This window comes from Pezoporus wallicus, unplaced genomic scaffold (assembly GCF_028554395.1).
Source record: "Pezoporus wallicus isolate ANWC-B61680 ecotype Strahan unplaced genomic scaffold, APGP_CSIRO_Pwel_v1 contig_3568, whole genome shotgun sequence".
Lineage (NCBI taxonomy): Eukaryota > Metazoa > Chordata > Aves > Psittaciformes > Psittacidae > Pezoporus > Pezoporus wallicus.
The window spans coordinates 302,736-315,205 of NW_026637826.1; the positions used below are offsets into that span (position 1 = coordinate 302,736).

At 64.4% G+C, this 12,470-nt stretch overlaps 2 protein-coding genes across 2 annotated transcripts; both read right to left on the reverse strand.

Moving 5' to 3' along the window:
• Nucleotides 1–54: 54 nt before the first annotated feature.
• Nucleotides 55–6,817, reverse strand: CAMKV (CaM kinase like vesicle associated). Its single transcript, XM_057407668.1, has 11 exons — nucleotides 6,642–6,817; nucleotides 3,572–3,680; nucleotides 2,308–2,439; nucleotides 2,154–2,228; nucleotides 1,940–2,078; nucleotides 1,740–1,860; nucleotides 1,242–1,317; nucleotides 1,023–1,159; nucleotides 862–940; nucleotides 691–778; nucleotides 55–484 (listed from the first exon to the last, which is right to left on the reverse strand). The coding sequence occupies exons 2-11, from the start codon at nucleotides 3,664–3,666 to the stop codon at nucleotides 188–190; spliced, it is 1,239 nt and encodes a 412-aa protein (XP_057263651.1). The 5' UTR covers nucleotides 3,667–3,680; nucleotides 6,642–6,817; the 3' UTR covers nucleotides 55–187.
• Nucleotides 6,818–9,001: 2,184 nt separating this feature from the next.
• On the reverse strand, nucleotides 9,002–10,323 carry LOC130598422 (uncharacterized). Its single transcript, XM_057407838.1, has one exon. The coding sequence runs from the start codon at nucleotides 10,001–10,003 to the stop codon at nucleotides 9,002–9,004; it is 1,002 nt and encodes a 333-aa protein (XP_057263821.1). The 5' UTR covers nucleotides 10,004–10,323.
• Between the last annotated feature and the right edge of the window lie 2,147 nt (nucleotides 10,324–12,470).

A 12,470-nucleotide genomic window follows, 5' to 3' on the forward strand; every position in this document is an offset into this window, starting at 1 on the left:
GGTGCTGTCTCAGTTTGTCCTCAGCGGGGTCTTTATTTGCCAGATACAGGCGGGTCGGACGGGCTCCATGCAGGGCTCTGCCCCGCGGCCGGCTCTCCGTCGGGGCACGTAGAAAAGGGGGCGCAGGCGGGGGCGCGGGGGCCATGCCGGGGCTATGTACAAAGGGGGGTGCCGGGGCCGCCGCTGCTCAGCCGGTCTGCTCGCTGGGGGGCTCGGCGGCGGCGGCGGCAGCCCCTTCCCCGTTACACGTGGTGGGCTCGGCGGGCGGCGTGCCGGGGGCTTCGGGCTGCGCGGCGGCGGGCGGCGGGCTGGGAGCAGCGGAGGCCGCATTGTCCTTGGCAGCGGCGGCGGCGCGGGCAAGGAGCGAGGCTGGACCCGCGGCCCGGGCCGGACCCGAAGCCGAGGCCGAAGCCGAGGCCGGGCCCGTCTCCGCCTGCTCGGGCGCCCGCAGGCGTTTCATGAGCGTGGTCACTCGCACCGCTTTCTGCGTGGGGAGAGGCAAGGAGCCGTCGGGCACGGGTGCTCCGCTGCCCCCGGGCCCCTCACCGCGGAGTCGGGTTCCCCACCGCAGATGCCTGCTGGAGGCTGCGGGATTCGCTGGGGCCGGGAACCCCCGAGGCTGACAGCCCCGTGCCGGGGGACTGGGGTCGGCCGGGAGGGAAAACTGAGGCACGGGGCACCCCCACTCACCTTCCACTTGGCCCGGGCGAAGTTCTTCTCGATCTGGGCACAGACGCCGTCCTTGATGTTCTTGTCAGAGGCGGCGTTGCCGGAGATCCTGGGGAGGTGAGGAAGGGTGAGCGGCCCCCACCAGCCCCCCCCCCCCCCCCCAGTGCCCCGTCTGCCCCCTCCGCCCCTCACCACTCGTGGGAGATGGCCTCCTCCGCCGTGATCCGCTGGTCCTGCTCCACCTCCATTAGGCGGGTCACCAGCTCCTTGGCTGAGGGTACAGCGTGAGGAAGTCAGTGCCTGGGGGGAACACTGAGGCACCCCATGTGTTCCCCCCACACCGTGGGGCTCACCCGCCTGCGAGATGTCGTCCCAGTATGGAGGGTCAAACTCATAGTCCCCGGCCAGGATTTTGCGGAAGAGGTTCTTGTCGTGGTTCTCGTAGTCTTCCTCCTCCGTCTCCTCATAGAAGGGGGGGTTCCCCGAAAGGCTGGGGGGCAGTGTTGGGGGACTCAGCCCCGGTCATGGCCCACAGCCCCCCACAGCCACCCCATCCCTCACCCTGCACTCACAGGATGTACATGATGACACCGATAGCCCAGCAGTCCACCGGCCGCCCGTACCGCTGCCGCCCCACCACCTCCGGAGCTGTGAGGGACAAGAGAGTGGCCCTGCCCTGGGGTCCCCAACCCCCTGGTGCCTCGTCCCCAAGGCGATGGGGCGCAGAGGGACCCACCAGGAGCACCCAGGATTAACCCCTGGGGTAATGGGGAGAGAATGGGACCCACTGTGAGCACCCAGAATCAACCCCTGGTGTGACAGGGAGCGAGAGGGACCCACTGGAAGCACCCAGGATCAGCCCCTGGGGTGATGGGGTGGAGAGGGACACACCAGGGGCTCCCAGGATCAGCCCACGGGTGATGAGCAACAGAGGGAATCCACTAGGAGCACCCATGACCATTGGAAGGGACCTAATGGGAGCCCCCAGAACTGGTCCCCAGGGTAGCAAGGAGAAGCAGGGATTTGCTGGGACCCCAGCTGTGCTGCCTGTCCACCCGGCTCTCACCCACCCAAGTACTCGGGGGTGCCACAGGGCTCCTTGATGAGCCCGTTCTCCAGCTTGGCCAGGTGGAAGTCACTGATGACGATCTTGGAGTTCTTCAGGCGGTTATAGTACACCAGGTTCTCCAGCTGCCGGAGCAGGGGCTGTGAGTGCCGGGCTTGGGGGCACACCAGCACCCATGGGTGCTCCCACCCCACCACCACCGACCTTGAGGTTCCTGTGGACAATCTTGAGTGAGTGCAGGTAGGCAACAGCCTCCAGCACCTGCCGGATGACGTTGCTGGTGTCCTTCTCCGAGTAGTAGCCCTGGTCCAGGATCCAGTCAAAGACCTCCCGGCCGGTGGCCCTGCCAACAGCAGCTCTTCCAAAACCCACCCCTGGGGCAGCCCCAGCCAGCCCCCCCTGCACCCCTAACACTTACAGCTCCAGGAAGATGAAATACTCCTTGCGGGTGATGTAGACATCCACCAGCTGCAGGATGTTGGGGTGCTTCACCCTATGGAGAAATAGGGGCATGGGTGGGGGTCCCTGCTTTGCTCCGCGGCATGGGAGCCAACCCCAGTCCCAGCACTCACATTTTGAGGATGATGATTTCGTTTTTGGCTGCCTTCCGCACTTTCCGCCCGTCCCGCTTCAGAAACTTCTTGCAGGTGTACAGCTTCCCCGTTGACTTCTCCTTGGCCCGGAAGATCTCACAGAACTCTTCCCTGTAAGAGCACCCACAGCATCACCCTCCTGGGGAGCTTGAGGTGTTCAGGTGGTCCCCAGCACCACCCCATCCCACCGGCAAGGGGAGATGCTGCAGGAGTGGAAGGAAGCTGCGGCTAAAATCCTCTCCATAGCATGGAGGAAAGAGGGCAGTGAAAAGGAACTGATGGGGAATAATCAAACTTATAGGGAAGGGGGAATTTTGCTGATTAAAAGGCCCCCTCCCCATGACAGCCAGGGCAGGACCTGCTGCGTGTGCCGCGGAGGAACAGCAGCACACCCCGGCATTAATGTCAGTGCTGCAGTCAGGAAGAGAAAAGGGGAGACGCACTGGTGCAGGGGGATGCTGCAATAGGTCTGTTCTATTATTAATGGTGCTCCAGCCCATCAGCCAAGCCAGAGCTGCAGGAAGCCCCCGGGATGGGGGCGGGGGGGACGGACCTCAGCACCGCTCCAACAAAGCCTTTGGCTTTCCAGCTACCTTGGCTGTGCCAAAACCCTTGTGGCATCTGCCCTAGGTGCATGGAAGCTGAGACCCATGGGCTTTGGGATAGGCTGCCCAAAGATTGGAGCAGAGCTCTGCCAGCACCCAACAAGATGCCCAGTGTAACCCTGCCAGGTGTGACCCACGGCCATGTGGTCCCAGTGTTTTAGAGGCCAATGGGAAAAATGTTGGTGCATATTTTGGGGTCAAACCACTCTCATTGAGTCTGAAGGTTCCAGGTTTTGGAGCGCTTTCTAGAGGGTCCCCCAGCACGGCAATAAAAGTTGGGGAGAAGCAGAAGCGCTCCGCTCCCACCCCCAGATGCACTTTCTTTTGCTGGAGCAGAGCCCTCCTGCTTCCTGGAGTGCTCGGGGGAGCCAGGATCATGCAGGATTCCTGCAATGTTGGGGGGAGGGATATGGGGAGCCACCCAGCTGCAGCTGGCAGCAGCTGCCTTCCTCAGAGGTGGTGGTGAGTGCCCACCAGTGAGAGGGACAAAGGAGGGGACAGCCACCCCAAAATGCACCCTGCCTATCCCAGCTGGGGAGCAGCACCCTGAAAGCATCCCCCCCCCCCCCGCTAAGCTCAGGACATGCAGGGGGTTGGGGTCCCCTAGGCACCGTGGGTCTGGGAAGGGACCAACTCACGTTTTGATGACTTGGCCCAGGTCATATCTGTCGGTCACCTCGGACGGCTGGTTATAATCTTTCTTGTCTCCCAGCGTCACGCAGCCAAACGGCATCGCAGGGCCCGGTGCTGGCAGGGCAGGGAGAGGCTTTGAGCACCCAGCACCACCAGCCCCTGTAGCTGTACTAATTAATGTGAAGCCTAACGAAGCGCAGCGGCTGCTGGTGCTTCTTGGCCGCCGCTGGCCACCACATGCCCAGCCTCACCAATGTATGTTCAGCCCTGTGGCATCCAGCTGCTCTGCTGGGGCTCGGGCTGCCGGTGGCCAGCCCTTCTGGCCCCTGTTTGCAGATCGGTAATGATTTAAGTAGCCAGGGCTAGCGCAGAGCTCGGAGCACACGCTGGGGAGGCAGCAGAGGAGAACAGACCCTTTCTCATTTCTCAGCCCAGTTGTGCCCCACGTTGACATTTCTTCTTCCGCCAGCAGAGCATCGCCACACAACATCACATGTGCAATGAGTTACACCAGCCTCAACTCCCTGTCCCCTAATAGCTGCAGTGGCCCAACCGCAGCACCCCGGTTTGGCAGCAGACAGAACACCAGCCATGGAACACACTGGCTCCTCCAGCCCTTTAGGAAGGACATTTTGCCCCTTGCTTTCCTACTAGGAACCCTTCAAAGCCAGACCCTGCTAAGACGCATTCCAGCAAAAAATGGGCCCCATAAAGTAATTTTTTCCCCTTTCCCATCCTGTTACTGGGAGGAAATCTCAGCAGATGTTCTTTTCTGATGGCTCAGAAGGAGACAGGGCTACCTAGCTCCACTAGCCCTCTTGGAAGGGCCTGAGTGGGGCCCTGCAATGGGATGCTGGCACAACGCTGAGGGCACACATTGCCCGATCCTGAAGTTCCTGAACCACCACACTGTGCTGTGCCCGCCTCATCATGTAGTGCCATGGCAGCAACGCCTGGGCCCTGGCGGGCCACGGGCAGGATGGCAGTGCGGGATGCGGAGTCGGCATCACGGGTACCCAAGCGCCGAGCCTGTTGCTATGGCAATGGGAGCTGGAGATGCAGAAAGCGGCACATCCTTGGGAGGAGGGGGCAGGGACGGGCAGCACCCAGCAGCGCTCGACCCACCTGCGGGTGCACGGCACCGTTCCTGCCACGCAGGCCCCAGGAGGAAGGTGATCCTGCCTGCAGCACCCAGGACATGCACCTGAGCACTCCCTAGGGTGACTGACCCCAAACCTGGGTGGGATGTGGGTGCAGTGAGCCAGAGAATGGGGGCATGCTCCTTCCTGCTTCCACCCCTTGGGGCTGACTTGCCTCTGTGTCTGCCTGAGCAATGCTTGCAGGATGGGTGCTCCCACATTACCCGACACCCAGGCACCCTCCTGCCGAAAAGCCCATGTTGGGCAAAAGCACCCATCCCTGTCCCGCTAAGGGTGCACTCAGTCCCAAAAGAGAAGCAGAGCACCCATGGGACACCCTTACCCATGGCACAGACCGGCTGAGGCTTTCCAGCCCACGCTCATCACATCCAACAGCCTTCCCAGCAAATATGCCCTGCCTGGCACCTCCATGACCCTGTGCTGCATGACACCAGCTCTGCCGTGCCACCATGCCCAGCAGAGGAGCACAAGGGCTGTCCCGGCAGCTGCTGGCGTGGTGGCAGGCTCAGTGCTGGCAGGGGTAAGGCTGTCCTGCGGGCAGGCTGCCAGCGCCAATGGCGTGATGCCAGGATTAGCCAGGAAGGGGACCCGGGCGGGATGATATATCAGGATTTTATTGCTGTCTCTGCGAGTGATCAGCTAATCTGCGCTCATAAAATTAGTTCCCGTTCATTTAGCAGGGACCCATCCTGCTGGGGCTGAGCACCGGCACCCTTGCTGGTCCCAGGCTGGCTTGAGGCATGGCTCACTGTACACCGGGTACCCCACAAGGGAGGCTGGCACCCAGCCCTACATCAGGGCCAACACCTGCACCCCACAGGTGAGAGTACCCCCACTATGGCAGGGGCACCCAGGCAAGCAGTGGGTGAAAGGGGAGTGCTCCCTCCCCGGGGTGCTGGGGGGGGGGGGGGGAGGTTGGGTGCTGCACCGGCACCCGCGCACATCCCCCCCCGCTGAAGCATCTAATTTGGGAGCAAGAAGCAACAGCGGGTGTAAGACAATAGCGGGGAAGTGGGTGGCTGGGTGCGGACGGCACGAAGAGATGACGCAGCCCCACAGCCCTCACCAGCGGGGTCCCCCAGCCCCCCGAACCCCGGATCTGCCCCACGGCGCGGGTACCCCCGGCCGGGCTCCTGCCCCGGCCCCGCTTCCACCTGCAGCTGCCCCGGACGAGTCTGTGTCGGGGGTCCCCGCTGTCGCCCCCCATTCCTCCCAACATCTGTGGTAGAGGATGTACCGCGGAGAGCGAGAAACCGCAGCCGGGCCGAGACGGACCGAAGTGTTGCTGGCGCAGGGGGGAGCCGGGCAACGGCAGGCGGAGGGGCTGCGCCAGCCGCCCGCTGGCCGCAGGAGCACCCGGGCTGGCGGGGGGAGCCCCGGGATAGTGCGGAGGGGCGGCCCGGGCCGCGCACCGCGGGCGAAGTCTCGGCAGGGGCCGGCTCGGAGTGATGCGGCAGCGGGAAGGGAGCGGGCTGCAGGGAGAGGAGCATGGACCCAGAAGGAAACGCCCGGCGGCGGGAGAGCGGGGCGAGGGTCTCCAGCATCATTGCCCCGTCACGGGGCTCTCCGGGCTCCGCGCAGAAGCGGCACGGGGGCGGCGAGCGGGGAGGCGCGGGGGGGAGCCGGACTTCGGGGCCCCCGTCGGGGCTCGGGGTCTGCGGGACGCGGGATGCCGGCAGGGACGGGGCAGCAGCGGGCGGCCGTCGGAGCGCGCACGGAGCCGAGCACGGACCGGCCGCGATGTCCCCGGGCCACCGCGGATGGGGGGGTGGGGGGTGCGTGGGGGACAGCCCCGAGCCCACAAGTGCCAAGTCCCATCAACGCCCCCATCCCGGTCCTGGCTCCCCCCCCCCCGCCCGCGGCACGGACCGGACCGGCTCTGCTCGGCTCTGTCCCGGCGCGGCGGCGCTCTCACCTGCACGCCTCTTCGACCGCAAAGGGGGGCCGCGGCCCGGGGCCGCCGCTCGGGGGGGCCGCACGCCCCTCCCTCGCTCCCTCCGCGCGGGGCCGGTGCGGAGCCGAGCCGAGTCGAGCCGAGCCGTCGGTCCGTCGCGGCGCGGCCCCGCGCGCCCGGCGCGGCAAGTTGGGGGGGCGGGACCTCGGGGGCCCGCCCCCCGCCGAGAGCCCCGCCCCGCCCCTGACGTCACTGCCAAACTTCGCGCCCCGCCCGAGAGGCACCGCGGGAACGGTCACGCGTGGTGATGGGGCGAGTCCCGCAGCGCGGCGGGACGGGGCGGCCGCGGCTCCGGAGCTGCCCCGCAACGCGGGCAGGGCGTAAACACGGTCAGGGGCACCCCGCGGGACCCCCACCAGCACCCACGTGTGGGGTGCGCCAATACCCGCGAGCCCCCGTGGGGTGCTCAGGTCCTGCTGCTGCCCAGCCGGGTGAGACAGAGCGGTCTGCGATGTCCCCCAAGCCCGTGGCACTCTCCCCATCCTTTCTGTTCGGCCGAGGAGGTGCTCACCCAAAGGGACACCGAGCCTGCAGGCTCCTGGTGCAGCTCTGGTGTCACGGTGGGCTTCACTGAGGTGGTGGGGACTGAAGTGAGATGCAAAACGCTGGGATGCACCAGGGTCCCTTGGGCTGGGCCGTGGCTGCCTGCCCCGGATGGGATGGTGCAGGATAGGATGGGGTGGGTGGGATGGGACAGGACAGATGAGAGAGATGGGATGGGTGGTGTAGGATGGGATGGATGGGAAGAATGGGGTACGATAAGGTGGATTGACATGTTGTGGGATGGATGGGATGGAATAGGACAGGGTGGATGGAGTGGGGTGGGATGAAACAGGCTGGATAAGATGGGACAGGAGCAGGTTATTAGCAGAGCTGAGTGTGGGCCCAGCGTCACATATACCATGAAGACACACGCAGACACATGGTCCCACTTCTGTGCCATGATCCTACGGGAACCAGGCAACTTCCTTTGTCCTCCTTCCACAGTTGTGCGTCCCCACTCACTCCCCCATGGACAGGGATTATCCATTCCCCACAGCCCAGGCCAAGGGGAAGAAAGGGGCAAGAAATCAGCCACCCTAATACTGTTAACTCTGCCCACCTCCTGGACATGGCAGCCAGCCCAGGGTGGACAGCACAGCCCTGGGGTGCAGCAGGGCCCGCCACCCCTTCCCCCAGTTCCCAGAGCACCTCGCTCCTCATGCAATGCAGCTGCGTGCGTGGAGCCTCCCGCATGGCATCATGCTGCACACTGGCATTTGTGGCCCATATGGTGCCGCTTCTGAGCTGCACCCGCACTCGCCTCCCCTTCTGCCCTGCACCCACCAAACCCCAGCTCTCCAAAACTGCCTGGTCCTGAGCTGTCACAGGGCCACATCCTCTCCCCAGCCCCACAAGCTTGGGTGAGGCAGACCCATGGGCAGGAGACACCAGGATCCCATCCCTAAAGCTGGCATCTCCCCTCTGCTCCCAGGGAGACCAGCCAGCACCCCAAGGCAGATGCAGCACAAGGGTACCCCCTGCATCTGACCCACCGCAAGACCCAGGCCCATCGTCACCCGCACTGGGTAATTAACGGCGCGTGAGAGCTGGGGAATTAGCAGGGCCCTGTAGTTTGAGCTTCTAATCAAGAGTTTAATCATAGCGGCTGGCAGCAGTGCAGCGCAGTTATTAATCTCTGCACCTTGCAGGAACCTGGAGCGTAACTCACAATTACCCAGCAGGCGCCCGGCACGGCTCAGCACTGCCCAGCAGCGGCTCACAACACAAGGGGTGGGATGGGCTCCTCCATCCCTTGTGACTCCTCCACCCCTCGTGGCCACTCTGTCCCCTGTAGTGCCTCCAGCCCCTTCAGCCTGCCTCGTGCCCAGCACCTCCTGGCACCAGCCTCCTGCCATGGCAGAACTGCCCCAGGGTTCCATCACTGCCCTCTGGTTCAGATCTCGCATCACCCCGTGCCCCATTTTGGGATGATCAGCTCTGCTGAACCCACCAGCATTTGTCCCTGCTGTGCCCTGACCCGCTGACCTGCTCACCCACTGCCCCATGCACTCATCACCACATACATCCAGTGCTCCATGCACCCAGTCCTCCACGCACCCACCACCCTTCCCACTGGCCCATGGTGAGCCCAGAGCTGGGTTCAGGGTGACTTGACTGGTCTGGAGTGACATTTTCTGTAGGCCTTCTGGCACGAGAGGCTGCCAAGGTGGATCTGCCAAGGCTGGGGACCCTTTGCTCGGGTGGGGGGGACACAGGATGAGGGACACCTGGCTGTACCTCTCTGCCCCAGACAGTGTTGGAGGGGGTCCAGGGCCAGCCTAGCCTGGCAGCCCCATGCCGGGGGGCTGCTGCTGGGGTGCAGTGGGGTGCAGCGGGGTGCAGCGGGGTGCAGCGGGGGGCCGTGCAGCATGGCCGTGACTCAAGCGCCACGCGGCACCACATCCCTGCGTGCTCGCCATCGCCATGGCAACCGTCAGGCAATCAGCGGTAATTGCGTGTGTCGGCCTGGCAACGGGGCCAAATAAACCCCATCCATCCTTTCGGGGGGCTGGTAGAGGGGGGGAGGGAGAAAATAAAGGGGTGCAGCCGCCAGTTGCCACTCGTGGGCCTTTATTAGGGTCAGCAGCAGTGGGAGTGCACGATGGCAGGGCCGCCCTCTGCATAGACGTCCCGTGGCACCCATGCTCCCTGGAAGCCATCGAGGGCAGCGGCCAGTGACCCTCCCAGCCAGGCAGCTGCATGGCGGTGTGGGGCGGCCTCGGCAGGGACCCCCAGCTCTGCTGACAGGCGCTGGGGGAGGCCATGCAGCAGCGTGGTGCCCCCTGCCAGCAGCAGGCAGGGTGGGGGGCTGCCGGTGGGGCTCCCACAGCGGTGCAGGCTATGGGATGCCTGCTCCAGCAGCCCTGGCCCCGGCAGCCCCAGGGCCGTGGGGGCCACCAGCATCTCGGGGCACTGGAACCGCTCATCCTCTTGGAGCAGCCCCGAGGTGCTGGGGGGGTGACGGGCTGGGGCCTCCCGGCACACGGCAGGACGCAGCAGCAGGTCTCCTTCAGGTGGCACAGGGGGTAAGTGTCGAGGTGGACCCCGCGGGACTCCAGCAGCTGGCCCAGGTAGAGGGTGAGGGCATCCCCAGCCACGTCCAGGCGGAAGGTGGCGTGTGGCAGCGCGTAGCCTTCCCGCACCCCTGCCGCGTCTGAGGTACCGGCGCCGGAGCCCACCACCACGCCGGTGGTGCGCCCATAGGAGTATGCGGCGAGCAGGGAGCGGGGCAGCACCAGCATGGCCGGCACCCCGAAGCCCTCGAAGAGCAGCTCGGCCATCTTCTCCCGGTTGGCGGTGGGGGAAAGCGGGGCGTCCGTGGCCAGCACGGCCACCTCCTCGGGGCAGACACACAGCTCCTGGTAGAGGATGCGGTGTCACAGCTCCTCCAGCCCGTCCCAGTCAGTGACCACACCGTGGGTGAGGACGGGGCTGCCCCCAGCCTGGCTGGGCACCACCGACCGCAGCTGCTCATCCCCAGCCAGCCCGCTCCTTGTGTGGCCTGTCCCCGTGTCAATGACAACAGCGCACAAAGCCTTGTACCTGTCCATTGGCTTGGCCCCCATCACATCCAGTGCTTGCGCTGCTACCTGGAGCTCTGCCTTGGTGGGGGTGAGAGCTCAGTCGCCGTAGCAACTGCCTGCATCACTGTGATGACATCACCCATGGCATCAGGCTTTGGTTCCCCTTCCCATCGGAAGACCTTTGGGGGTCCCTGAGTCTCACTGGGGCAGTACCTGTGGTTGTACGGACCAGGGCACAGAGAGGCTGCTCAGGGCAAGGAGTTTCATGTGGGGCTCCTTGCTGGGAGAGAACTGATCTTGAGGCAGAAGACTGGGACCAGCACTGGCACAGGTCCTGATCAGGTGCTGGGATGGGGTGAGCCGCCTTGGCTGAGGGTGGGTGCTCTCTCAGGGACAGGAAAAGGAGAAAAGATGTGTCTTATATGCTGTAAGGCTTCAGGGTGAAGAACAGATCCCTGGAGCCCACCAGAGCTGCCTGGGGACCACTAGAGCATTCTGGAGTCCATCAGAGATCCCCAAGGGCTACCAAAGCTCCCCAAAGACCGCTGAAGCTCCTCAGAGACCATCAGAGATGCCCCAGGTCCATCTGAGCTCCCTGGGGGCCAGCAGAGCCCCAGATGGCTGCAGGGGTGCCAGCACGAGCATGGGAGGGCAGAGGTACAGGGCTGGCAGCAGGACCGGGGTGCCAGGGTGCGGGGCCGGGGTGCAGTCAGCCCCCCCCGCGGCTCACAGCCATCATTAGCAAGACCTGCTGGTTTCTATAAACGTCTCGGCGGAGCCGCGGCAGCCGCTCTTCACGCCCGCTCCCCAGCGCCGGCAGCGCTAAAAACAGCTCGGCGCTGCCTGCTGCCTCCTGCCACCTCTCGCCGGCCCGGCTGACGCCGCGACCGCCGCTTCGCTCCGACGCTGATTTGACGCCGTTTTGGCCGTCCTCCACTCCAGCCCCCGTCCCTGGGTGCGGTGGAGGTGAAGGGGGGACAGGAATGGGTGCACCCATTGCCTGCACCCAGTCTTTGCACCCGCTTTGCCACGAGGGGCTCAGAACCGAGGTGCGCGAGGTGCCATTGCGGCAGCACGGGCAAACGCCATTGCAGCACATCCCCAGGCGCTGCTGGCAGCGGGTCCGTGCCCGGCTCTGCCCGTGTGCCCGCAGCCTCTCATGCTTTATAGATGGCTCCGATTTTAATAATTAATCCCTGCTAACGACAGCACTTTCCCCAAATAAAACATTTAAAGTGCTGTGTGTGCAAGGCGTGCTGCCGGGGCGGGACGCCGGCTGCTCTGCTGCAGCCGTGGCGGGTGGGCATGCTGCGATGTGGCGCTGCACAGCGTGGCATGCCATGGCCACACATGCCCACCGCTCAACGGGGTGCTCTACCAACCATGCCCAGCCATGCAGCACCTCAGGGTGCCACTTGAGTGCCCACCCAAGCCCAGGCAGCACCTCTGAGACACCTCCAAGATGCAGCATGGGTGCTAGGTGCCATGTGAGATGCCACCCTGTGATGGCCCCTGCCTGTCCCCTGTGCTGTAGCACCAGCACTGGACCTGGCTGGCAGCAGGGAGAGGCAGGCAGGGACAGACAGGGGTAGACATATGCCAGCCCATGGCTTTGAAGGCCTGGTGCTCACTCCTCACTTCCCGCAGCGTAATTAGGGCAGGATAAATGCATATTAGCATGAAATCTGTCATCTCTGCTAGCACATTTAAGGGGGGACACACATGACAGCCTGAGGCGGGCGCCCTCCTCAAAGCACATCACCATCACCACCATGCAAGCCTTGTCAGCTAACAAGCAGCTGGCTGCACTGCCCCACCACAGGCACTGACAGCTCTGTCACATGTGAGTCCCTGGGGCTGCCCCACCGTGCCATAAGACGGTGGGACAGGCACCCGTCTGCCAACCAAACACAGCCACCCTGCCCCATGCTGAGGAGGGTAACACTGAGGTGCCTATCCATGCATCCGTCCATCCATCCATCCATCCATCCATCCATCCATCCATCCATCCATCCATCCATCCATTCATCCCTGCATTCCATCTGGCATCTAGCATCCCCCAGCACCTCCGGGCTTTGATTCAGCCCGTTAAGCCATGCGGTGCTGGGCCCTTTCCGTTGCTACAGCAACTCAGCAGCGCAGCCGAAATGGTGCTGCTTGGCCTTGAGTGAGCACCCACACTAGGTCAGGAGAGCAGCACGGCCCCACTGCAGGGAAACTGAGG

What these genes read in the sequence shown, in the direction of transcription:
- LOC130598422 (XM_057407838.1), bottom strand. Translation starts at nt 10,003, where the DNA reads ATGGCCGAGCTGCTCTTCGAGGGCTTCGGGGTGCCGGCCATGCTGGTG.
- CAMKV (XM_057407668.1), bottom strand. Translation starts at nt 3,666, where the DNA reads ATGCCGTTTGGCTGCGTGACGCTGGGAGACAAGAAAGATTATAACCAG. An exon ending in GAAATCATCATCCTCAAAAT is followed by an intron (nt 2,229 to 2,307) that starts GTGAGTGCTGGG and finishes ATTTCTCCATAG; the next exon opens with GGTGAAGCACCCCAACATCC. An exon ending in GAGGCCATCTCCCACGAGTG is followed by an intron (nt 779 to 861) that starts GTGAGGGGCGGA and finishes TCACCTCCCCAG; the next exon opens with GATCTCCGGCAACGCCGCCT.